The sequence below is a fragment of the Adiantum capillus-veneris genome, chromosome 25, assembly GCF_014529385.1.
Source record: "Adiantum capillus-veneris isolate H3 chromosome 25, ASM1452938v2, whole genome shotgun sequence".
Classification (NCBI taxonomy): domain Eukaryota; kingdom Viridiplantae; phylum Streptophyta; class Polypodiopsida; order Polypodiales; family Pteridaceae; genus Adiantum; species Adiantum capillus-veneris.
In genome coordinates this window covers 105,023,298-105,047,979 of record NC_140955.1, presented here as the reverse complement: position 1 = coordinate 105,047,979, position 24,682 = coordinate 105,023,298, and the positions used below count along the sequence as shown (strand labels likewise).

The window sequence follows — 24,682 nt, the reverse complement described above, 5'->3', positions numbered from 1 at the left end:
TAGGCCTGATGTGGTACTGCTGACTGAAAACGCCAGGTGCGTTGTAGCAAAATCGCCAAGGCAGAGCTGTTGCAGAAAACTCTGGAAGTCTTGATGGATGAAAACGTTGGGGAGTTCCGCCGGTCTTGTTGAGAAGGTGCACTGCTAGATACTGGATCTCTGCTGCCTCTTTTGCCAGAAAGTGCTAGCGCTAGCTTTTCTTATATATTAACTTATAAAAAATGACCTACCCAGTTTCCCAACAAAGTCACTTATTAATAATAAGTGAAAAATAGCTAAAATAGGGAAAATGGGTTCTGTGCACTGTAAAATGCTCATGATGGCTACTGACTGTAATGGTGATGATCATGCTGTGTGAAACCAGAGGATATGCAACTACTCTTAAGTGCTTGGACAAGCCCGGCCTGCGCACCTGCTCACAAAGGTGCTATAACACTTCCTAAGCTGACCTGAACCCTAGACCTGAAGTAGCTTGTCCACATGCACATAGGGTTAGATGTGCACGTGACATGAAATTATCATGTGCACCCCAGTGACAACCTTCATCTACTTCTACTAGAAAGCCAAAACACTTTGTGCCAGTACTCTCTCTCTCTCTCTCTCTCTCTCTATGCTTCTGCAGCATGTAGTTTGACATGGTATCAGAACTTACAGCATGTTGATCGCGGAAGTGCTGACGCATTAGTGTTTACCTCCCAAAAACAAAATTGAAGCTGACCAATAGTTTTTAATCTGGTTTTACTTATATGTAACAATAATTATATATGTTTATGTTTTACTGACATTTTATTTACTTGCTTGCTTTGCTGTTTTGAAGTGCCGTTCACTGGTGTGCAAAATCTGGTCTTCTTGCTTGTGCCACAGAAGTATGTGCAAAGGATGCAAGGTATTTTTTGCCACGTTATTTTCTTAAGGTCAAGTGTGAGAGTGGAATGTAGAGAATAATCAAGTGCAGAAATCAGACTCAATGCCTATCTAACGAGAAGGTCCTCTTTAAAGCACATTTGATAGTGTTTTGACATTTTTTTTCTCTGGAAAATTTCTGAAGGTCAACTGCTTCTCCTTTATTTTGGATTCCAATCCACATTATCCATCCAGAACGACCTACTGAGCATGCTGTGTTTAATGTAACCGCAGGTCTCTCTCTTTCTCTCTCTCTCTCTCTCTCTCTCTGTGCAGTTGTGTATAGTTTTTAGTATCTATGCCAAACACACACATGAGCGTGAGCACACACGTGCATAGGTGAAATACATCTGTGGATCTTGACAATCTGAAATACAAAAGTCTGTTTGTTGATTTTGTTTGTGGTTGCATACTTTCCAGACTCGTTATGTGATTATGTTCAATTTTTGGAATGGGCTCCGGCATCTTGCACAAGGGCTCTACTTGTGGGTACTTCTTCTGGAAGGGTGACCATCTGGATGCAGCCTCTACAAGTGGGTCTTTATCAAATTAAGATATTTCTTATCCTAATTTATCAAGATCAAATTTTGGTGATATTGTTTTCGTCTCTCAATTGCACAGTTGATTTGTGCTAGGTCAGGGTGCTGCAAATGCTGCACAAGCTTTAAATAGCTGGAAATGTGAACATGGATGGCAGCAAGATCAAGCAGTTATCACAAAGTGGCTTTCTGGAGTGGCACCGGTAAGTGTTAAGGTTGTTGCACTTAAAATGTGTGTTGATGAACTTTCACAAAAGAAGCTGAAAAACATGTTTACTCAGATTCATTGTTACAATAAAAATGTAGCGCGTTTTAAAGAGTGCTAGATTGAATGCTCAGTTCATGGTGTTTGATTATGCTGTTTGCCTGTGGCCCCTTACACTATCGGGGGTGAGTCAAAGGATATCTGTAATCACGTCAAAATATAAGCGCAAAAACTAAAGCTACAAAAGGCTTGAGGAAGGGTGCTATGACTGTAATAACTTTAATTGAAGACTGGAAAAACTGATTTTATTTTTTGTTAGAGCGAAAAAAATCATAGGCAGCACTGACAAAAGGGGCAAAAATGGGGGGAAGGGGGGCTACATTTTCACTTGCCTTCCCCGTTATCACCTTAAAGTGGTACAGCATCAGAATCACTACTTTGTATCCCAAAAATGATTATACTATGAGATCCAAGGAAGATATCTTTGCCTCTTTAGTTAGGACCTTAAACTACTCAGGAGTCCGTAAAAGTATGTATTGTTTGCTCAGGGTGCCTATGAAGTTTTTGATAAAGCTGCACTACCACATCGGAAAACTGCAACTATCTGCTGAAGTGGCAGAGTCTATAGATGGGTGACAATGTCAGTGTCCCTGCTATCCTCCTGCCACTCTGAACAGTTGCAAAGAAAGTTGGAAGTTGACTGGTACCAATGGTCTATCTCTGCACAAACCCATTCTTTATGAGCTGCAGATGTTGATCCATTTCTTCACAAAAAAGCTGGTGGAGAGTGTAGACAGCTCTATCGTGCCTTTTTGTGTAAGGCGGTGCCTCTTTGCATGAAAGCTCTCATTGTAGGGTAATGATCATCATATCGGAAGAGAGGGAACATGTTTATGATCTTCTCATTGTGTAAGTATTTAGTTGAATAGACGGAGCATAATTACAAGTCTCTTTCTCTGTGAGAACTTACCATACCATTCTTGTCTGCTGCAATGACTCAAGAGGTTAGAGCCAGTCTTTATATTAGACTTTCTAAATAGAATTCACCGTTTAATTAGTCCTCCCCTTATGAGATGATCTGGACTTTTGCTCATTTTAAGTGCGTCTTTTACTCAGAATCATCTGCGATTTGCTTTGTCTTCGTATGAACCCTCACAATCAAAGGCCCGACGCTTTCCTAGTCACTCCGCGTACTTTTCGACACACTTATGGTGAACTTGGCGGCATGAAGGAGGCTAGGGTGAGGGTTCAAAAGCTTTTCCAATATAAAGCTTATAAGCTATGGATCCACAAGAACAAAGGGGATGCATTTTGATCAAGGAACAATGCAAATGTTTCAAGCATTTGCTATGTTTACGCAGCAACAACAAGCGGGAGAAAGAAGGGAGATGGAATTACAAAACGAGTACTAGAGGAAGAGATGATGGGAAGTTTCGAGCTTCCTGAGATTAGAGAGCATATGAGGGGAATCAAGGAGCAGCATGGAAGATTGGGGTGCAAAGCCAAAAGAAGGGCTTTCTATCATTGAACTGCTGACGGAGTTTGAGGGACGCTATGCTCAACTATCAGGAATAGAGCGAGGTACTATGGATAGCAAAAAGACTGCTTGGTTTCTTCAAGTTGCAGGTCTTGAACTCTTGGAGCTACTATTAGAAGACGAGAATAGAGAACATGGTCTCAAGGCCGAGTGGAAAGAGGTTGAGGATGCAGTTTCAACGACGCAAAGACAAGATGGTGGTGAATGGTGCTACTCCTACCTCTAGCACACGTGAGATTTCTACAAAGCTTGCTATTGTGATTCCAAAAGGTGATAATTCTATGCTTGATGAGCTTGTTAAGGGCATATGCGAGAAATGAAATTGAAGTTGGCTAGTCTTGAAGAGAGGGCAACCTTTCACACAAAAATCACAAAGTAAAGAAGGTTTGTGCACATATGTATATGGTGACAACACAAATCATGGCAGAAGGGATTGTGATAGCTTCAGTGATGCTCTGAAAAGAGATCTTGTGTTTCTTAAGAATGGGAAGCTCCATTTGCGGGAGATAGGTATGCCGTTAGGAACTAACTTTGGAAAAGGAGGTATGTGAAAGTTACTAAAGGATATGGCAACCAGTCATGCCATCTCTCGAGTGGAGGTTGTTACCTATGAGGCATAGATAGAGCCCATTCCAAAGAGAGAAGCGAACCCTATTGAAGATGCCTTTGATGAAATCGATTGCTTGTAGCCGTATGTAGTGGCATCAACCGAGAAAGAGAAGGTAACTAAACAGGGTGTTGCATCAAGCTTGTGATAGCATACGCCACACAACAGGTTGAGATGATCCTGTGGACTCTTTATCAATGTATGTGTTGCAAGCCGGAAGCCTGGCTGCCCTGCATAATACCCGAAATAGCACACTGCAAACCATAAAACAGACCAATCGACATACTTGGCAGATCTTGTAGCACAGAATCGACGCCGTAAGCGAACAAAGTGAGAGAGTGCAACAACGCACGTGCATGCGCACCTCCTAGAGCGGAGTGCTACGCTTGGTAGGGCGAGAGAGGAGAAGAGAGGAGAGAAGAATGAGACGGACCCTAGGTACAATCTCCCCCCGTGCAAGAGTGCCCATTTCCCTCTTGCACGTATTTGATTTATAGATTTCTTGAATGGTCAAAGTGAGTACAAATTGGCCGGCCGGACATAAATGGCCAAAGCTCATAAAGAGCACTTGAATAATCAAATATACATAGAATGTATTATCCTTCTGCATAATCCATTATCTGCTGATGCTTTTGCCACCTGTTAGCTGCAATAAATGGGTAAATATCAATTCCATAACATACCTCTTCGTTGGAAAGCAATTGTCCTCAGTTGTAAAGATAAGAAATCTGCAAACGATACTTGTCAAAAACAGTGATTAGAAATCTGTGTCAAAAAAATAGCATATAGTAAAATATAGCGAAACTAAATAACATTGCATATGCCTGCCGTCATCCACATACTACCTATTCTAGTGTCCCATACCACTAGAATAAGCAGTATATGTCATACCCTGATGAATCAGGATATCATTGGTTACACTCATCAATTCTCATCAGTCTCAAGTTCACTTTCATAAACACTGTCGCGACAGAAAATCATCATATACCAATTCCAAATCCAAATCCAAACATCTGTCAACATGTACCCATTGCAAATCCAAATCCAAATATCCTTCTGCATAATCCATTATCTGCTGATGCTTTTGCCACCTGTTAGCTGTAATAAATGGGTAAATATCAATTCCATAACATTTTGTATATCCGGGTAACAAAATCATACCAGTTACAGTGGTGGCCAACCACTGCAGCATGATTTTGTGATCGGTGTTGCCTAAATCGGCGAATCTATACCAATAAGACGTGCTGCGTAAATCGGCGAATCTGCACTAATGCTGCCTAAATTGGCAAATCTGCATTTGGTATCGTTAAAAATTGTGAATCTACAGTTTGTTGATTGTGCTGTCTAAATCGGCGAATCTGCACTAGGATGAGCACTTACACACTGCCTAAATCAGCGAATTTGTGTGCACGTGACCAATGGACCAGACAAGACATAAAAGAGGAAAATATTTTGTTGGATACCACGTTGGAGTATATCAAATCACTTACAAACTGTTTATTCATTAATGCAAAGTATCGTAGCTTGTGGGAGTAGCTTCATGGAAAATGTTCTCAGTAAAAACTCCATTTAGTGCGGTGTTCAAGCCACCATATGAAAAATAGCTAGGTGCATAGCTTGAAAGATAAGAAAGCAAGGAGGTATTGGATGTACGTACCTGGGTGTTATACTGCATTGGGAAATAGATATACCAGTGTGTGCGAGTGGAGAGAGGCACAAGTAGGAGAAAGCTGCAACTATCAAACTTATAGCAAAATATAGTTAACAAATCCAAAATGTGTTAATTTTGTGTTAATAATTGACTCCTTGAGTGAACAATCGCAATAAATTAAGCTGAAACACAAACTAAAAGTGATCCATAACCTTGTTGAAATTGAAACATTAGACAACTTAGCGGGAAGAAAAACTGTGTAGTTTTAAATTAATAGCATAGGTCAACTAGAGTCGCAAACAAACATAAAATGTAGGAACGAGATCCGATTTGATTGTATAGCTCAATGTGAGAGACAAAATTACACTGATTACTTACAGACATCTATTATGATTAGCTTTGGATCGATTAGAAAGTGAGACGGAATTAGAAACAACGCAAAATTAGTTCGGTCTTAGTTGCTTTGTCCTAGAAGCCTCCATTTACGACATGCATTTCCACTTAGACATAAAATGATGTAAGAGAATGGAGGTTCCTCTGCATCAAGAAAATGCCTTGCAAAACCACGTAATTAATCTCGTTGGTTAAACTTGTAGTGGGAATGATGGGAGTTTACAACTTGTACAAATTACTTAAAGCAGGCTAAATAATGCCTTGAAATTCAGATAATGTGGACGACACGAGGTATACCCTTGTCATTCTAAATTAGGGAGAAGTAAAGGTCTAATTAGCTTGAATAGAAGAATAAGGATGTATGAAGCAGGGAATGCCGGCTTGCATATTATCAAGACATTCAAACAATCTGTGTGTGCGTGTGCGTATATCATCGGAATTGACAAGTGTGTGTGTGGGTGTGTTTAGTGTTCTCTAGATAATACGGTCATAAACTAATGCCGTCGACAGTCTTTAGGTCTACAAGCCAGTGGAACATTATATTGTTTTGCCCTTACACTCTGCATGAAACCCGTATTACTTGAATCGTATGAAGTCCCAACAACGTCACCATGAAACGCGTTTCGACACGTCAAGACAGGTGAAACGTTTCGGGCCTTGAAACGTTTCGCTCACCAAGTGAAACACAAGCCGTTTCACTAACAACAAGTTACCATAGTTTTAGTTTCAAAGTCGCTAAACGCACGTTTCGGTCTCACGTTTCACTGTGCTCTCATTTTGGACTGAAATGTTTCGTGGTGAAACGCCGCGTTTCAGGGTGAAACGTTTCGGCCTTGAAACGTTTCGCGGTTACGCTGAGACCCAATACCAAATACAACTACCATCCATTCTTCAACTGCGAATCGATTATAAACAGGAGCAATTGTACAGGAGTAATATCATGCAAGACTTTCCCCTCTTTCACTGTATGTAGATAAAGCTTACCATCGTTTTCTAGCTGTAGAAAACCACAAAAATAAAATTTAAAAAAATAAAAAAATAAAATCTGCGAAGCATTCTTAGTTAGAGTGTACTCATTTCCAATATATATAACGCAATTTTAGAAGAGAGGTAATGAGACTCTAAGCTAATCAGAAGAGATGTCGTCCTAGTACTAACCTGTTGCGAGTTGATAGATTGCATTGGTTGTAGGTGTGCACGTGTGTGCACGAATTGCAGACGAAGAGAGAGAGAGAGAGAGAGAGAGAGAGAGAGAGAGAGAGAGAGAGAGAGAGAGAGAGAGAGAGAGAGAGAGAGATTAATGAAATGTTATATGAACAGTCTTCAAAATGACAAAATTTCGTATGAAACCAAATCTGATACAATCCTTGTGGATCTAAACCAATGTTTGGGTACTAAAATAAAATGAAGTAAAGTTAAAGACTAAATGGGAAAAAAACCCCTAAAAACATCACACTAAAATCATCATCATCATTGTCGATGACTGAGGATACATGGCATCGGGCGTTGTGCGAGAAAGTAGTGCATTGCTCGCTGAAAAACGTCATCAACGTGTGCCGCTGTAGGTAGCAGTATTGGTAGGGGAAAGAGGGACTGTGAAATGAAATGATAGGTTATATTACTCATCTTCAAAAGGCCTATGAGACCACGCTGATACAATCTTTATGGATCTAATACAATGTCTGGGTACAAAATTGTAAATCAAATAAAGTGAAAAACTAAAAGTCTAAGGTCACTAGACCAAAATCATCATCAACATCGTCGACAATTCCCAGGGATGCTCTGCAGAGCAGGTATTATCGCAGAAAGTATTGCATCAGTCTGAAAGAGCTTCGTTAATGTCCGTCTCTGTAAGTAGTCGGGTGGGGGGGGGGGGGGGGGGGGGGGAGAAGAGAGAGAGAACAAGAAATGAAATGAAATGTTCTCATGCGTCCTCGGCAGGCCTATGGGAACAAACTAATACAATCTTATGAATCAAACACAATGTCTGGGTACAAAATAAAATGGAGGAAAAAAGTCATCATCAGCGTCGTTGTCAATGCCTGAGGATGCTCTGCAGCTGAGTATGGCATTAGTCACAAAGGAGCTTCTGTCACAAAGTGATGACGTGTCTGTTCGAGAGCATGCGGAAAACCCTAGCCTTGACTGTTGCTGAAAACCCTAAAATCTGCTAAAAACCTTAACCTTGACCCTAAAAGCAGCAGATGAGATTTCCGGATAATGCGCTTGCATGCTGACGTGGCACCGTACAGAAAAAGCGGAATTTTAGGCTGAAATTGCGGCAGCTTCTTCTGAAGCTTTTGGCGGCAGTTTTGCTTTATTTTGGCTACGCAATTGAGCATGAGAGATAGAGAGAATTGGCTTTATTCAAGAGAGCTTGTGTGAGATAGAGAAAGAACACTTTGCTTTTGATCTGCAGCTTTTGGGGCTCTGCTTTTGGCATCCCTTGTAAATTTTAAATAAGCGGTGAGGGCTCACACTCTGCAAAGCATCTGGACGCAGAGTCTGAGAGTGAAACCCTAACCGCTCTCTTGTACTTTGAACATTGATTAATACATAAAGAAATACCGAAAGGGGCGCCAGTCTTGGGGCCAATATCTCTAGGCACGGAACTCCGCCGGGCCAGTGCATATCTATTGTGATTTGTGAATTGTTTTGAAGTGGTTATTTGGTGTTGTCGTGATTGATTCTTGACTTGGAGTGTCCAAGGCTGTTACAGCTTCTTCAATGCCCGCCACTGCAAGTAGTCGTCCGAGGGAAGGGGGGTCGTTATCAGCCATTGAAGAGCTTCTACAGTCTCCGCCTCTGTAGGTAGTAGTATTTGGGGAGAGAGAGGGGAAAGGAGGCGGGGAGGAGTTCTTATCAATTGTTGAATAGCTTCGATAATGTTTGTTTCTGTACTAGGTCGTCGAACAGCTTTGGGAAGAGGAGGATCACCCAGGTCTGAATCAGTGGCCAGCACCATAGTCAACTAGCTCTGTACGAGTGTAGGTGGCAGCTCTTCAACAGCAGCGTTGTCAAACATTTGATGCTGAAGTTCGGGTGGTTTGACGCAATCAGAAACGGCATGCCGGCAACAGGTGTGAGAGAGCGGCAGAGATAGAACTTTTAGTCGAAAAGCATGCAAAAAACTTGAGGTGTAAAGCAGTGCTAGTTGCACTTTCTAGGCAGCCAGGGCTGTGTAGGTAGAAAGAAACAATTGCGGTGACTGTGAATGGATTGAGTGACTGTAGGTTTCTTTTACTTCAGAACCTTTGCATGGCAGTCCAAAAAAAGGGGTCGCATCATCTGCATGGACGAGGGAATTGGTGGGTGGTGATGGCTGCATGAGATGAAGATAGAGAGAGAGAGAAACATGCAGATAGCCAATGGTTGGGTTGTCTATAAAGCTGGGGCGACTTGCACTCGCGTGAGGCCGTCATGAAGTCGTTGGGTTTCTGGGGAGTCCTAGTGATGAGAAGTGGGGCGGGGTGGTTGAATACGAAAGGACAAGAGAGAGAGGGACAGTGAAACTGTGGTCGGCATGCGAGAAAGAGAGAGAGAGATTTCACGTTGTTGGTGGGAAAACTCGAGCCACAAGGTAAGAGGCGGGGGGTGTGAAACTGCCCAGTCGCCATGCAAATGTGTGATGTCGGGCATGGTGCTAAGGGTGGGTGCATGCAACTAGCAGTGATTGCTGCCATGCGTGATATGTTGCAAAGTGCGCTACTGATATTGGTGAAGCCCTCGTGAAGGGATGCAGTGGCATGAGCTCTAGAGGGAGAGCACAATGCCCAGGCCTGCTGAGGTTGTCGGTGCATGGGATGGTTGGTAGGTGTCGCCCACTAACGACGTTAGGAGCACATCATCTGATGACAGCAGAGGAGAAAAAAACTACCGAGCGTCGTGTATTGCAATCGTTGTTGCGACTCCTCATGGTCGATCATCATCGTTGCATGAGGAATTCCCTTCTATCATTTCCGGTCCTCTTTGGTGCCATTGTTCGCATACAGATATCTCAGTAGCTTCCTGTGCTCTCCCACCACTTTTTGCCATGACTTGTAGCTCGCATAAGATTTAACCTAGCCCCCAAAGGCTGCAGGGCCAATGGCCGCCCACTTGTAAGCTCCTTTTTTCCTTTGAAAGAGTTTCCGTCCCTGCCACAAAAGCCGAATGTGTCATGAGGTCGTGAGATGTCGATAGTTGGTGACCAGGGTGTCAAATGGGGTCTCGGAACGGTGGGGATGGTGATGACGATCATCGTAGCAGCGATGATGACGATGATGAACGTAGACGACAATAAGTTAGTGTTATTTAAATTAAAATTTTAGCCTGCTACGAGGTGGGTCACCTCTAATCGGTTCGCATTTTGCACAATTGTGCGAGGTAGTTCTTATTACAATGGACAAAATTTCTATAATTCCTCTTCTTCCTCTACTCCTTTTACAACTCCTTTGCTCCTTATTGTCATAAGCTCGCCTATTAGTAATCGATCGACCATGATTATTCATGGGCAAGATACTCTAGCTGCAACCGCACATGCACTAATTACTTAATCGTAGTATTCGACCGATTTGAGTTTTTCTTAGTATGCATCTACTAAAAGCAGCAAATTCCTCTATTATGCAGTGCAAAGTGCTATATTAGATATGAATTGATCACAAATCGAATAGGTATACATCAACCAAAGCATAAACATTCTATGACAAAGAAAGAGGACATAATCATTTAAATTTAGAATGAAAAAAACAAAAGTGACAACATTTAGCTTTGATAAAGTTCGCCATATCCGTAATCATTGCATAGCCACGAGCTTAGCCACAACCTTGATACCACTATTGCAAGCCGAAAGCCTGGCTGCCCTCCATAATACCCGAAATAGCACACTGCAAACCATAAAACAGACTAATCGACATACCTAGCAGATCTCGTAGCACAGAATTGAAGCCGTAAGCGAACAGAGAGAGCGCAACAGCGCAACAGCGCACGTGTAGGCGCACCTCTTAGAGCGGAGTGCTACGCCTTGCACGACGAGAGAGAAGAGAAGAGAGGAGAGAAGAATGAGACGGACCTTGGGTGCAATCTCCCCCCGTGCAGAGTGCCCATTTTCGTATTGCACGTATTTGATTTCTTGAATGGTCAAAGTGAGTAAAAACTGGCGGGCCGGACATAAATGGCCAAAGCTCATAAAGAGCACTTGAATAATCAAATATACATAAAATGTAATATCCTTCTGCATAATCCATTATCTGTTGATGCTTTTGCCACCTGTTAGCTGCAATAAATGGGTAAATATCAATCCCATAACAGTATGCCTACCTTGCCAAGTGTGATAACAATGAAGCAATTGTGGAGCAGAAGTGAAGGCATGAGAATGGGGATGAAGGACCCTTCTCTTTAAAGAGAGTTACGAGAGTTGGAGGAAGGCAGGATCGAGGACCTTCTCATGAGGCTTCATTGTAGGTTCCTCCTCCGCTTGAAGTTCCTATGGAGGAAATATCTACAGGATAGAAGAAAGAGGAGGGAAAAACAAAAGCAAAAGGTTCTTCTTTTTTTTTTTTTCCAAGAAAAAGATCCTTCTATTAGTTAATGAAAACTGCCCATAGGGCTACATCCACCTCTGCAAGAGAGGGCTACAACGCGCATGATGGGGAGACTCTCCCAATGAAAAAACAGCATATATACAATGGGGCTAAATCAAGAAATGGGAGGAGGGAAGAGCCACACAGGTGGACAGTAGTGCCATCTGAGCACCCCCTGGACCATGGTGTAGAAAGGCCCAGGGCGCCAGAGTCGAAGGAAAGCCTCGCGGCGCTCCCGCCTGCGGTTGGACCTGCCCTGCAGTCCCTCAAGCTGTCCTCTGAGAGTATGGATCAGCTCTAGCCAAAAGTCACGAACAGTCTCTGCTGGTGGCACAGGGCGAGCCTCAAAGATGCGGAAACAACGGGCCCGCCAGATGAACCAAAGAGCTAGGCCGCTGATGAGCTCCCAGCACTCCTTTCTCTCACTGCACCACTCCTGTGGAGTAAGGTCTGTAGCAGGCTGGAGTGCAGGTCGCCCCCCCTGTATCACTATCATCCTGCTGGTGGAAGATAGCTCAAACTGTAGTGCCGGGCCCGTGAGGGTGGAGTCTGGACCAAGCCGCTGCCCCCCAAGTGTACTGTCGAGCCGCGGAGAGGGCAAGCATCAGCCGAAGAACTCGTAGCCACACCTGCTGGGCCGAAGGACAGTCCCAAAGACAGTGTCGCTGACTCTCCACCAACTGGTCACAGGCTGTACATGCGGCCGAGAGACCACTATGCACAAGCCAGCTCCCTACTGTTGTGGCTCTGTGTGCAACCAACCACTGGAACAAAGTGACGCGCCTCGGCTGTCTGGAGTCCCACAGCCTCTGCCAAAAAGCTGCCAAGAACTCAACTGTGAGACCCTTCTCCTGCCAATGACGTGCTGCAGCGGGGCGGGCCTCTCTCTGCGTTGCAAGTATATGACGTCCAAGCCGAACAGTGTACTGGAAGAAAGGGAATTTTGGGCGGTCTGCAGAAGAGAAGGGGTCCCTCCATAGCCACTCACCAGGATCCCACTGTACTCGTGCCAGTGGACAACACTCCCAAGCCCATAGCCTCCAGTGTCCTGTCTCGAGAGCTGCTGGGTCAGGGTCTATGACGCAAGTCCTCCCACAGATGCCCACAACTCGGATCCTCTGGAAAAAACACTCTGCTACCTGCGGGGCCTCTACTGTAACTCGCTGTAAACGTCCCCCACCCTGAAGCTCAAAGAACAGGGCTGGGACAGTCTCTGAACAAGCCCTGACTGAGATGAGAACCTCAAGTCGTGTGAAGGCTCCCATCCATCGGGGTGCTACTGGCTCGAGAGGCGTGAGCCACTCAACTGGAACTGACTCTGAGATGTCCCGACACATGCTCTGAACCCCTCTCATTCCCTGTAGCTGGACACCCTACACCTCCTCTGACAAACTTGTCAACTCTAGCCAGTCACCTAGAGAGCGCGCTGGACCTGCTGCCATGGGACCCCATGAAACATGAGGCCTACTCCCAACCAAGTGGCCTCTCTGAGTGCTAACCATGGGGTTCCAGACGAGGGGCTGTCGTAGGCGCTCCTCCGTGCATGTCGGCTGTCTCTGCTCTAGGCCACGCCGTAAGAGCTCCCAAGAGCGAAGCAAACTCACAGCGAATCGGTCCTCCATTCTCCTGCTCAAACCAACTCGGCGTAACTCTGTAAAGATCCATCTGGTCGAAGGTTGCCAAGGGCCTCCTGACTGAGGCACCCTGGCACGAAGCCTCTGCAGCAAGAACTCTTTCTAGGGCTCCTCGCCTGGAAGAAGTCCTCTGACGACGAACTTCCCAAGAAGGGCTCTGCCCTGCTGTGCTGGATCAATGATCCCAAGCCCTCCTTGAGAACAAGGAAGTGTGATGACCGACCAAGCCACCTTGGCTCGGGCAACCTGAGTGTCGCGACGTGACCAAAGGAAGTTCCTGATCAGCCTCTCTACCTGGCTGATACAAGAACTCGAGAAGATCCAGCAAGAAGTGATGTACCACATAGTTGCCAACAACACTTGGTTGGCAACTACTACTCTACTAGCCAACGAAAGTCGTGCTGAACTCCAGTGTATAAGCTTTCTCCTGATGGACAGGAGAAGAGGAGCAATCTGCTGCTCGGGGGACAAATCTAAACCAACTTGACAACCCAAGTATCGAACTGCAGTCCCTGGGGGAATCCACCTGAAACCCTCTCCTGGCATCCACTCTGGCACAGGAGCACTGCCAACCGAGAAAGCCACTGTCTTTCTCCAGTTGATCAATGCGCCCGATGCACAGCAGAAGGTCTCAAGAGCCTGCCCACACCTGTGTAAATTGGCCTCCTAGCCCTCTAAGTACAAGGCTGAGTCGTCGGCAAACTCAGCATCCAGAAGCTCATCTCCCCGTATCGGGAGTGCTAAGCCCCTCAAACCAACCTGCTGTGACACCAAAAATCTGCTCATCGCCTCCGCATAGAACAGAAAGAGAAAGGGCGCAAGAGGACAACCCTGTCTGACCGATCGTGTGAGCATGAAGCGCTTACCTCTACCTCCTGCCAAAAGCACCTGACTGTGAACCTGTCTGTACAAAGCGGACACCCCTCTCATCCAAGCATCTTAAAAGCGTGCCCTTTAGAAAGTCCCAGTCAACCCTGTCGTATGCCTTCTCAAAATTGAGAAGAAGAATCACAAGGTCCTCCCCACGGAGATGTGCCAGGGCAGAAGCCTCCCAGAAAGTGAAGATGTTGTCAAGGGTACTGCGTTCCTTGACAAAACCTATCTGAGTCCCATGTATAAGCCTCTCCAACAGTGGCTGAATCCTCAAACTCAGAGCCTTGGCAAGAATTTTGTAGGCTGAGTTGAGGATGGTGATGGGGCGCCATTGTCGAATCTCATCCAAGGAGCCACCCTCCTTTGGAATGAGGTAAATCAGGCCCTCACTCATGCTATCCGGCATCACTCCTGTGTGCTGAATGTACTGAAAGGCACTACAAAGATCTGGGCCAAGCAAGTCCCAGTACTCCAAGAAGAAGCTGAGAGTCAGCCCATCCTCACTTGGACAACTACCATGAGGAAGGGCCCTAAGAGCCGTGTGCAGCTCCTCAAGCTGAAGAGGTATCTCCAGCCTTTGGCGCATCTCCTCAGTCACAAGACAAGGCATCTGCGCCCAAACCTGCTCTCTGTATGCATCCTATCTCTCTGACTGGGGCTCAGCCGTCAGTAGCTGACGGTAAAAGTCAGTAGCAACTGCACGCATATCCTCAGGCTCACAAGCAACTGACCCATCGGGTCTCCTCAGCTGAGTGACCTTGGCATGCGAGTGCCGAGGTCCTACTGTCTCAAAGAAGGCACCTGTCACTCTGTCACCTACCTGAGTCCACTGAGATGCCTGTCGGTGAAAGGCAAACTCATGGCGCCTCTCCTCTATGCAAGCAAGCTCCTGTCGAGCCTGTTGTAACTGCTGCTCCAGCCATGGACTGTCTGGATGCTGCTCCTGCATCCTCTGTAGTGAAGCAATGCCTCGTCTGAGACGTTGCTCCTCCTCTCTCGCTGCGGCCCGTCGAGCCAAAGACTCCTGGAGAAAAAAGTGGCTAAGCTGAGCTAGGCCTAAGGCCACTCTGTCTGCCGGTAGAGCCTGGCTGTCCATGCCCTCTGTCCAAAGAGCCTCTACCCTCTCTCTGAGTGGTGTGTCCAACAAGACCCGCTCTGGGATGCGAAGCATCGTGCTCCCACTCCTCTGCCTGTCTGCCACTGTGAGGATCACTGTGCATGGTCCGAGAAGGATGTCCCTGCCAGGATGCCCACTGATCCCCCAAGTCACTGAAGTGGTCACTAGTGTAGAAGCGATCTATCCGCGATAGATTCACTCCTCCCACTCTGCGGTCTGATCTAGGGAAGGCAAGACTATCTGGAGGCCTCACAAAGCCAGAATGCTGCCATGTATCCGAGACCCTCAAGGCCATACACAACCTCTCCCAAGCTGCTAACTCGACTCCATGCACAGTAGCATGGTTGCCTTCGATCCTCTCAGAAGGGTCCTCCAACATGTTGAAGTCCCCTCCTACACACCATTGGTCAACCTGTGGCAAAGACTCAACAATCTGTGACCAAAACTCTGCACGAGCACTCGCCACATTGGGCGCATAGATGTTCAGGAAGCCCACAAGGCCACCCTGAACCTGCAAAGTAATCCACTGAGCCTTGCCTGGCACAATAATCCCTCTGCCCACAATGGTCTGCTGCAATGAGTCCGCAATAGTCATACATACCCCACCTTGGATGCCTCCAGGTCCAAAAGCAGCTGACCAAAAGGAATCATAACGTCCACGCAAAATCTGACCACAGCGCTGGATGCGGCTCTCAGACAAATGGTGCTCCTGAAGCATAAGGAGATCAATCTCTCCTTCCACAAGGCAACACTGAAGCTCCTGCCGCAATCGGCCCCGCTGTCGCTGAAACTGGGGCCCACCTAATCCCTGCACGTTCCATGAGACGATCCTCATGGGGAGCGAGAGAGAATAGATGCTGCCGCAGCAGCAAGACGGGCTATCTTCGAGGTAGGCTTGGATGGGGAGTAATCCGCATCCGAGTGTCCTCTAGATAGGCGAGCCTGTAGTGAGTGCCTGGCCCAAGCCCAAGCAGAGCGAGCCGAGCGTAAAGCAACTTCCTCTGTCTAGGAGTCCTCATGTATGTATACATAGCAAGGCAAACATTGTGTATCAACAAAAAAGTACACCACAATGTGCCTACATCCTGCTGAGTCTGGGGGTGTCACCGCAAACTTGGCCAGTGGCCAGAAAGTCTGCAGCAAATCTGTAACTCCAAGTTCTCCCATGTGGTGAGAGAACTCGAGAACTTGTGTATGCAACCATCCCACCACTGAGTCGAGGGACCACTCTGTCTCGGTCCTACCGCAGAGAGGAAAGGAGAAACCGACTGCTGAGTCCAAGGCCTCTGTCCCCCTAGCGGCGAGGAACAGAGCGTGGACCCTCAAGCAGGCTGCCTCGTGGTCTGCTGCGGAATCGCCGAGAAAGCGAGTGAATCCGTAATCGAAGAAGTCCCAGCGGGGTCGGAGGTCAATGCTCGTCAGACCACGAGGGATAGCTGCAAGGGAAGATGTCTGAATCTGCAAAGGGGGCCGCAAGAAGGGCTGACCCTCTCTCGCTAGGCGACTCGTGGCAAAAGCGCTGCCAAGAGATCTCCTAGCCGCCGGCGAGGGGCCAGTCTCCTGAGTCGACTGTGGTACTGAAGCAGGAGGAGGGGTAGAAGGAAGTCGAATGGTGGGATTAGCGGGGTCGAGCGAGGGGGCTTTAGGTGAGTTCCTCTGTGGCGGAGTTGGAGCCTCCGTCTGTGTCTACTGCTGAGTCGAAGAAGCGGATGGAGAAGAACAATCTGCAGCCGAGAACGCCGAACACTTGTTCTGAAGAAAAGGTGTTGCAGAGCCGGGCGACCACGGGTACAGCGGGAGGGCTAGGGGGGGAGGGCGGCGGGCAAGGTTTGGGGGGGGCAGCGGGAGGGCTAGGGGGGGAGGGCGGTGGGCAGCAGAGGGCAGGAGGTGGCGGGCTGGGCAGGGCGGCGCGAGGGCGAAGGGGGCAGGAGGTGGCGGGATGGGCAGGTGACGGGCTGGGCAGGGTGGCGCGAGGGCGAAGGGGGGGGGGGGGGGGGGGGGGGGGGGGGCAGGGCGGGGGTGGCTGAGGGCAGCGCGAGGGTTAGGAGGAGAAAAGGGGGGGGGAGAGGGAGCGATGGTGCAAGGGGGGGGGGGGGGAGCGTGCAACAGCAGCGGGCCTCACAGTTCCCAAACTACACTTCATGTTCGCAAAAGGTTCTTCTTACAGGTTCTGATTTGACATTGAAGTTGCTACAAGCTTAAAACAGGTATCGGAGGAAAGGATTTTGGATAGTGAAGTGCGAGTGCGAGTTCCATTCGGAAATTTTAGATATCATAATAAGAAAGTGGCAAAGTCTTGTTGAGTCTATTCCTCCACAATCACAAGGTGAAGGAGAGTCCAAGGCACAAGGGACACATGCACAAGAGAAGGAATGTGATGATAGTGTAGTAGGATGCTACCAATCTTCCAGACGAGATATGCATGTTAGATTTGTGGATGATGATGATGAAGATGAAGACTCACATAAAAACCACTACTCTAAAAGTCATTGGGCAAGAGCTACGACGGAAACTTTAGTCAAGGTGGGTGATCTTGAGTAGCTATACGTTGCGCTAATAGATCATGGCTCCGAAATCAGTCTTATGTCCAAGAGTCTTTACATGAAGGGCAAGTGGTCAATAGACATAGACCATGGTTGGATGATTAGAGCTACCAATAACGCATCATGAGATCTCTATGGGGCTTGTCCAAATGTGAAAGTGACAGAGATGTCTACCTATCCTCTTATCCTTGGCTTCCTCCACTTAGCTTGCTAGGGTACTTCTTACTTCCTTCAGGAGAGGTTTTTACCCTAGCTTTCAGTTTTTACAGTTTCCATGTGGCTAGTTATTTCTAGATTTAACAATGTCCAAATTATTGCCTTCGGGCTTGCGGTGTAGTCAGTGATGTACTTGCCCTTAGAATCGGCACCATTTGGGCATTTTGAGGAAATCACCCTCCTTTGTTGTTAAAAAAAAAGGTGATGGAAGGGGGGCAGAGAGAGAGAGAGAGAGAGAGAGAGAGAGAGAGAGAGAGAGAGAGAGAGAGAGAGAGAGAGAGAGAGAGAGAGAGAGAGAGAGAGGGAGGGAGAGAGAGAAGAAGAAGAAGAAGAAGAAGAGAATTTTCACGTTGTAGGAAACTATCCCAAGAGACCTTAAATATCTATCCGACGAGGAGAGTTGAACTCAAGACCTGTTTTCAAGACGGAAATGGCATAACCAATCTACCACACTTGGGTTATAGAAAGGTTATACCATTTTCCTCTTCTTATTAGCGCGCACACCCACACCCACACCCACCCCCACACCCGAGAAGAAGAGAATTTAAACGTCGTAGGAAACTATCCCAAGAGACCTTAAAGATCTATCCAACAAAGAGAGTTGAACTCAAGACGTGCTATTCGAGAGGGAAATGGCATAACCAATCTACCACACTTGGGCTCCCAGGCTTGGGGTTGAGCCCGTACGGGCTCTATGGCTAGGAGGTGAGCTTGATGTCCTTTCTCTACGCTCGTTAGGGGTAAGTATGGCTTGTGTCATGTTGTGTGCATGATGGATCCTGCGAGGGACTAACACTAATCTTTTTTTTTTCCGAGAAAAAGATCCTTCTATTAGTTAATGAAACCTGCCCGTAGGGCTACAACCACCTCTGCAAGAGAGGGCTACAACAAACATGATGGGGAGATTCTCCCAATGAAAGAACAACATATATACAATGAGGCTAAATCAAGGGATGGGAGGAGGGAAGAGCCACACAGGTGGTCGGTAGTGCCATTGAGCACACCTTGGACAATGGTGTAGAAAGGCCCACGGCGCCATAGTCGAAGGAAAGCCTCGCGGCCCTCCCGCATGCGGTCGGAGCTGCCCTGTAGTCCCTCAAGCTGTCCTCTGAGAGTATGGATCAACTCTAGCCAAAAGTCACGAACAGTCTCTACTGGCGGCACACAGCGGGCCTCAAAAATGCGGAAACAGCGGGCCCGCCAGATGAACCAAAGTGAGGCCACTGATGAGCTCCCAACACTCCTCTCTCTCACTGCACCACTCCTGTGGAGTAAGCTCTGTAGCAGGCTGGAGTGTAGGACGCCCCCCCTGTATCACTATCATCCTGCTGGTGGAAGATAGCTCAAACGGAAGTGCCGTGTCCGTGAGAGTGGACCAAGCTGTTGCCCCCTAAGTCTACTGTCTAGCCGTGGAGAGAGTAGGCATCAGCCGAAGAACTCGTAGCCACACCCAATGGGCCGAGGGACAGTCCCAAAGACAATGACGCTGACTCTCCACCAACTGGTCACAGGCTGAACATGCGGCCGAGAGACCACTATGCACAAGCCAGCTCCCTACTGCTGTAGCTCTGTGTGCAACCAGCCACTGAAACAAAGTGACGCGCCTCGGCTGTCTGGAGTCCCACAACCTCTGCCAAAAGGCTGCCAAGAACTCGACTGTGAGGCCCTCCTCCTGCCAATGACGTGCTGCAGCGGGGCGGGCCTCTCTCTGTGTGCAAGTATATGACGTCCAAGTCGAACAGTGTACTGAAAGAAGGGGACTCCTGGGTGGTCTGCAGAAGAGAGGGGGTCCCTCCATAGCCACTCACCAGGATCCCACTGTACTCGTGCCAGTGGACAACACTCCCAAGCCCATAGCCTCCAGTGTCCAGTCTGCAGAGCGGCTGGGTCAAGGTCTATGACGCAAGTCCTCCCACAGATGCCCACAACTCGGATCCTTTGAAAACAGCACTTTGCTACTTGCAGGGCCTCTACTGCAACTCGCTGTAATCGTCCCCCACCCTGAAGCTCGAAAAACAGGGCTGGGACAGTCTCTGAGCAGGCCCTGATTGAAATGAGAACCTCCAGTCGTGTGAAGGCTCCCATCCACCGGGGTGCTACTGGCTCGAGAGGTGTGAGCCACTCAGCTGGAAGTGACTCTGAGATGTTCTGACACATGCTCTGCACCCCTCTCATGCCATGCAGCTGGAAACCCGACACCTCCTCTGACAAACTTGTGAACTCTAGCCAATCACCTAGAGAGCGCGCTGGACCTGCTGCCATGGGACCCCAGGAAACATGAGGCCGACTACCAACCAAGTGGCCTCTCTGAGTGCTAACCATGGGGTTCCAGACGAGGGGCTGTCGTAGGCGCTCCTCCGTGCACATTGGTTGTCGCTGCTCCAGGCCACGCCATAAGAGCTCCCAAGAACGAAGTAAACTCACAGCGAAGCGGTCCTCTAGTCTCCTACTCAAACCAACTCGGCGCATCTCTGTAAAGATCCATCTGGTCGAAGGTTGCCAAGGGCTTCCTGACTGAGGCACCCTGGCACGAAGCCTCTGCAACAAGAACTCCTTCCGGGGCTCCTCACCTGGAAGAAGTCCTCTGACTATGAACTTCCCAAGAAGGGCTCTGTTGTGCTGTGCTGGATCAATGATCCCAAGCCCTCCCTGAGAACAAGGAAGCGTGATGACCGACCAAGCCACCTTGGCTCGGGCCATCTGAGTGTCACGTCATGACCAAAGGAAGTTCTTGATCAGCCTCTCTACCTGGCTGATACAAGAACTCGAGAAGATCCAGCAGGAAGTGATGTACCACATAGTCGCCAACAACACCTGGTTGGCAACTACTACTCTACCAGCCAGTGAAAGTCGTGCTGAGCTCCAATGTAAGAGCTTTCTCCTGATGGTGGACAGGAGAAGAGGAGCAATCTGCTGCTCGGGAGACAAGTCCAAACCAACCTGACAACCCAAGTATCGAACTGCAGTCCCTGGGGGAATCCACCTGAAACCCTCTCCTGGCATCCAATCTGGCATAGGAGCACTACCAACCGAGAAAGCCACTGTCTTTCTCCAGTTGATCAGTGCGCCCGATGCACAACAGAAGGTCTCCAAAGCCTGCTCACAGCTGAGAAGATTGGCCTCCTGGCCATATAAGTACAAGGCTGAGTCATCGGCAAACTCAGCGTCCAGTAGCTCATCTCCCCGAATAGGGAGTGCTAAGCCTCGAAGACCAACCTACTGTGACATCAAAAATCTGCTCATCGCCTCCCCATAGAACAAAAAAAGAAAGGGGGCAAGAGGACAACCCTGTCTGACCGAGCGTGTCAGCATGACGCGCTCACCTCTCCCTCCTGTCAAAAGCACCTAACTGTGAGCCTGTCTTTACAAAGCTGACACCCCTCTGATCCAAGCATCTGAGAAGCCCATCCTGCGGAGAGTGCCCTCTAGAAATTCCCAGTCAACTTGGTCGTATGCCTTCTCAAAATCGAGAAGAAGAATCACAAGGTCCTCACCACGGAGCCGTGCCAGGGCAGAAGCCTCCTAGAAAGTAAAGATGTTGTCAAGGATACTATGTTCCTTGACAAAACCTGTCTGAGTCCCATGTATAAGGCTCTCTATAAGTGGCTGAATCCTGAAACTCAGAGCCTTGGCAAGAATTTTGTAGGCTGAGTTGAGGATGGTGATAGGGCGCCATTGTCGAATCTCATCCAAGGAGCCACCCTCCTTGGGAATGAGGTAGATCAAGCCCTCACTCATGCTGTCAGGCATCACTCCTGTGTGCAAAATGTACTGAAAAGCACTACAAATATCTGGGCCCAGCAGGTCCCAGTACTCCAAGAAAGAGCTGGGAGTCAACCCATCCTCACCTGGAGAGCTACCACGAGGGAGGGCCCTAAGAGCCGTGTGCAGCTCCTCAAGCTGAAGTGGCATCTCTAGCCTCTGGCGCATCTCCTTTGTCACAAGACATGGCATCTGTGCCCAAACTTGCTCCCTGCATGCATCCTGCCGCTCTGACGGAGGCTCAGCCGACAGTAACTCACGATAAAAGTCACTAGCAACTGCACGCATATCCTCGGGCTCACAAGCAACTGACCCATCGGGCCTCCTCAACTAAATGACCTTGGCATGTGAGTGCCGAGGTCCCACTGTCTCAAAAAAAGCACCAGTCACTCTGTCCCCCACCTGAGTCCACTGAGATGCCTGTCGATGAAAGGCAAACTCATGACGCCTCTCCTCTGTGCTAGCAAGCTCCTGTCGAGCCTACTGTAACTGCTCCTCCAACCATGGACTGTCTGGATGCTGCTCCTGCATCCTCTGTAGTGAAGCAATGCCTCGTCTGAGACGCTGCTCCGCCTCTCTCGCTGTAGCCCGGCGAGCCAGAGACTCCTGAAGCAAAAAGTGGCTAAGCTGAGCTAGGCCTGAGGCCACTCTGTCTGCAGGTGAAACTTGGCTATCCATGCCCTCTGACCAGAGAGCCTCTACCCTCTCTCTGAGTGCCGAGTCCAACAAGACCCTCTCTGGGATGCGAAGCATCGTGCTCCCAATCCTCTGCCTATCTGCCACCGTGAGGATCACTGGTGCATGGTCCGAGAAGGAAGTCCCTGCCAGGATGCCCACTGAACCCCCCAAGTCACTGAAGTGGTCACTAGTGTAGAAGCGATCTATCCGCGATAGATTCACTCCTCCCACTCTGCGGTTCGATCTAGAGAAGGCAAGACTGTCTGGGGGCCTCACAAAACCAGAGTGCTGCCATGTATCCGAGACCCTCAAAGTCATACATAACCTCTCCCAAGCTGCCAACTCGACTCCATGCACAGTAGCATGGCTGCCACCAATCCTGTCAGAAGAGTCCTCCAACATGTTGAAGTCCCCTCCTATACACCAATGATCGGCCTGCGGCAAAGACTCAACAATCTGTGACCAAAACTCTGCACGAGCACTCGCCACATTGGGCGCATAGATGTTCAGGAAGCCCACAAGTCCACCTTGAACCTGCATAGTAATCCACTGAGCCCTGCCTGGCACAATAATCCCTTTGCCCACAATGGCCTGCTGCAGTGAGTCCGCAATAGTCATACATACCCCCCCCTGGATGCCTCCAGGTCCAAAAGCTGCTGACCAAAAGGTATCATATCGTCCACACAAAATCTGACCACATCGCCGAATGCGGCTCTCACTCTGATGGTGCTCCTGAAGCATAAGGAGATTAATCTCTCCTCCCACAAGGCAACGCTGAAGCTCCTGACGCAATCGGCCCCGCTGTCGTTGAAACTGGGGCCCACCTAGTCCCTGCACGTTCCATGAGACGATCCTCATGGGGAGCAAGAGAGAACAGATGCTGCCGCAGCAGCAAGACGGGCTATCTTCGAGGCGGGCTTGGATGGGGAGTAATCCGCATCCGAGCGTCCTCTAGATAGGCATGATTGTAGTGAGTGCCTAGGCCAAGCCCAAGCAGAGCGAGCCGTGCGTAAAGCAACCTCCCCTGCCCAGGAGTCCTCATGAATGTATACATAGCAAGGCAAACACTGCGTATCAGCAAAGAAGTACACCACAATGTGCTTACATCCTGCTGAGTCTGGGGGTGTCACCGCAAACTTGGCCAATGGCCACAAAGTCTGCAGTATATCTGTAACTCCAAGTTCTCCCATATGGTGAGAGAACTCTAAGACCTGTGTATGCAACCATCCCACCACTGAGTCGAGGGACCACCTTGTGTCGGCCCTACCACAGAGGGGGAAGGAGAAACCAACTGCTGAGTCCAAGGCCTCTGTCCCCCTAGCGGCGAGGAACAAAACATGGACCCTGAAGCAGGCTGCCTCATGGTCTGCTGCGGAGTCGCCGAGAAAACGAGTGAACCCGTAGTCGAAGAAGTCCTAGCGGCGTCGAATGTCAATGCTCGTCAGCCCACGAGAGATAGCTGCAAGGGAGGATGTCTGAATTTGCAAATGGGGCCGCAAGAAAGGCTGACCCTCTCTCACTAGGCGACTCGTGGCAAAGGCGCTGCCAAGAGACTTGCTAGCCGCCGAAGAAGGACCAGTCTCCTGAGCCGACTGTGAAACTGGAGCAAGAGGGGGGGGGGGGGGGGGGAGGAGCTGGGGAGAGTGGAGGAGAAGAGGGACGAGATGGGGCGACAGAGGTAGAGGGGCGAGGTGGAGAGGCGACGGGAGCAGAAGGCGGGGAGGATGAGGAAGAGGGGGGGAACTCTGGGGGAGGAGCGGGTGTTGGGGGAGAAGCAGAGGTGGGGGCTGGCGTTGGGATCTCCTCCTGCTCGAGAGGACCAAAATGGTTCCCCGTGGGAACCCACTGCTGTTGAGTAGGCACCTGAGGGCCACTCTGAGTGCCAAGCTGACGCTGTGGCCCCTGGTGTCGTCGGCCACGGGCCTGTTGCCACCCCTCCTCCGTTGGAGCCCCAGGCTCGGAGGGTGGCTATGCATCTGTGCGCTGTGCCGCTGGCTGTGGGCTGCGGGCCAGCCCTGGCAGGCTGGGGTTGAGGCTGTGATGCAGGTCTTGGCCTCCTCCGTGGACAGGCCTTCGCTAGATGGCCCATCTGTCGGCAAATGAAGCACTGGTTCGGGAGGCCCGAGTACTCCACACTCTGTCGAAACCAACCCCCACTCACCCGAGGTAAAAGGATAACCTTCGGGAGTGTGTGGGTATCTCTGACCAAAACTCGAACTGAGGGAATGCCAGCCGCCTTGGCAGCTACTTATGCTGCCGTGCGAGGTGTCTCGAGGACAGTCCCAATGGCGGAACCGATCCTGGAAAGAAGTGGTAAGTACTCCCTCCGTAAACCTGGATAGCAGACTGAGATGGGGATGTCTGCCTCCTCTACTAGAACATCCAAAGCTGGGTCAAAACCATGTCGCCACTGTCGAAAGTGGGCACGTGATGCTCAGATGGCCAGTGGACTCATAGCAATGA

General features: G+C 48.9%; 1 protein-coding gene across 5 annotated transcripts in view; it reads left to right on the top strand.

Moving 5' to 3' along the window:
- Nucleotides 1–24,682, top strand: part of SFR6 (sensitive to freezing 6) — a 183,051-nt gene that overhangs the window by 54,616 nt on the left and 103,753 nt on the right. For 4 of the 5 annotated variants that reach the window (XR_015186465.1, XR_015186466.1, XM_086500484.1 and 1 more), the window contains exons 2-5: nucleotides 818–886; nucleotides 1,049–1,137; nucleotides 1,324–1,436; nucleotides 1,544–1,645. Coding sequence is in view for 3 of the 5 variants with exons in the window: in XM_086500484.1 (XP_086356610.1) it covers nucleotides 818–886; nucleotides 1,049–1,137; nucleotides 1,324–1,436; nucleotides 1,544–1,645 (373 nt within the window). In the remaining 2 variants the exon portion in view is untranslated. Of the gene's footprint in view, nucleotides 1–817; nucleotides 887–1,048; nucleotides 1,138–1,323; nucleotides 1,437–1,538; nucleotides 1,646–24,682 lie in introns of those variants that run through there. The other variant, XM_086500486.1, reaches the window with a different exon arrangement.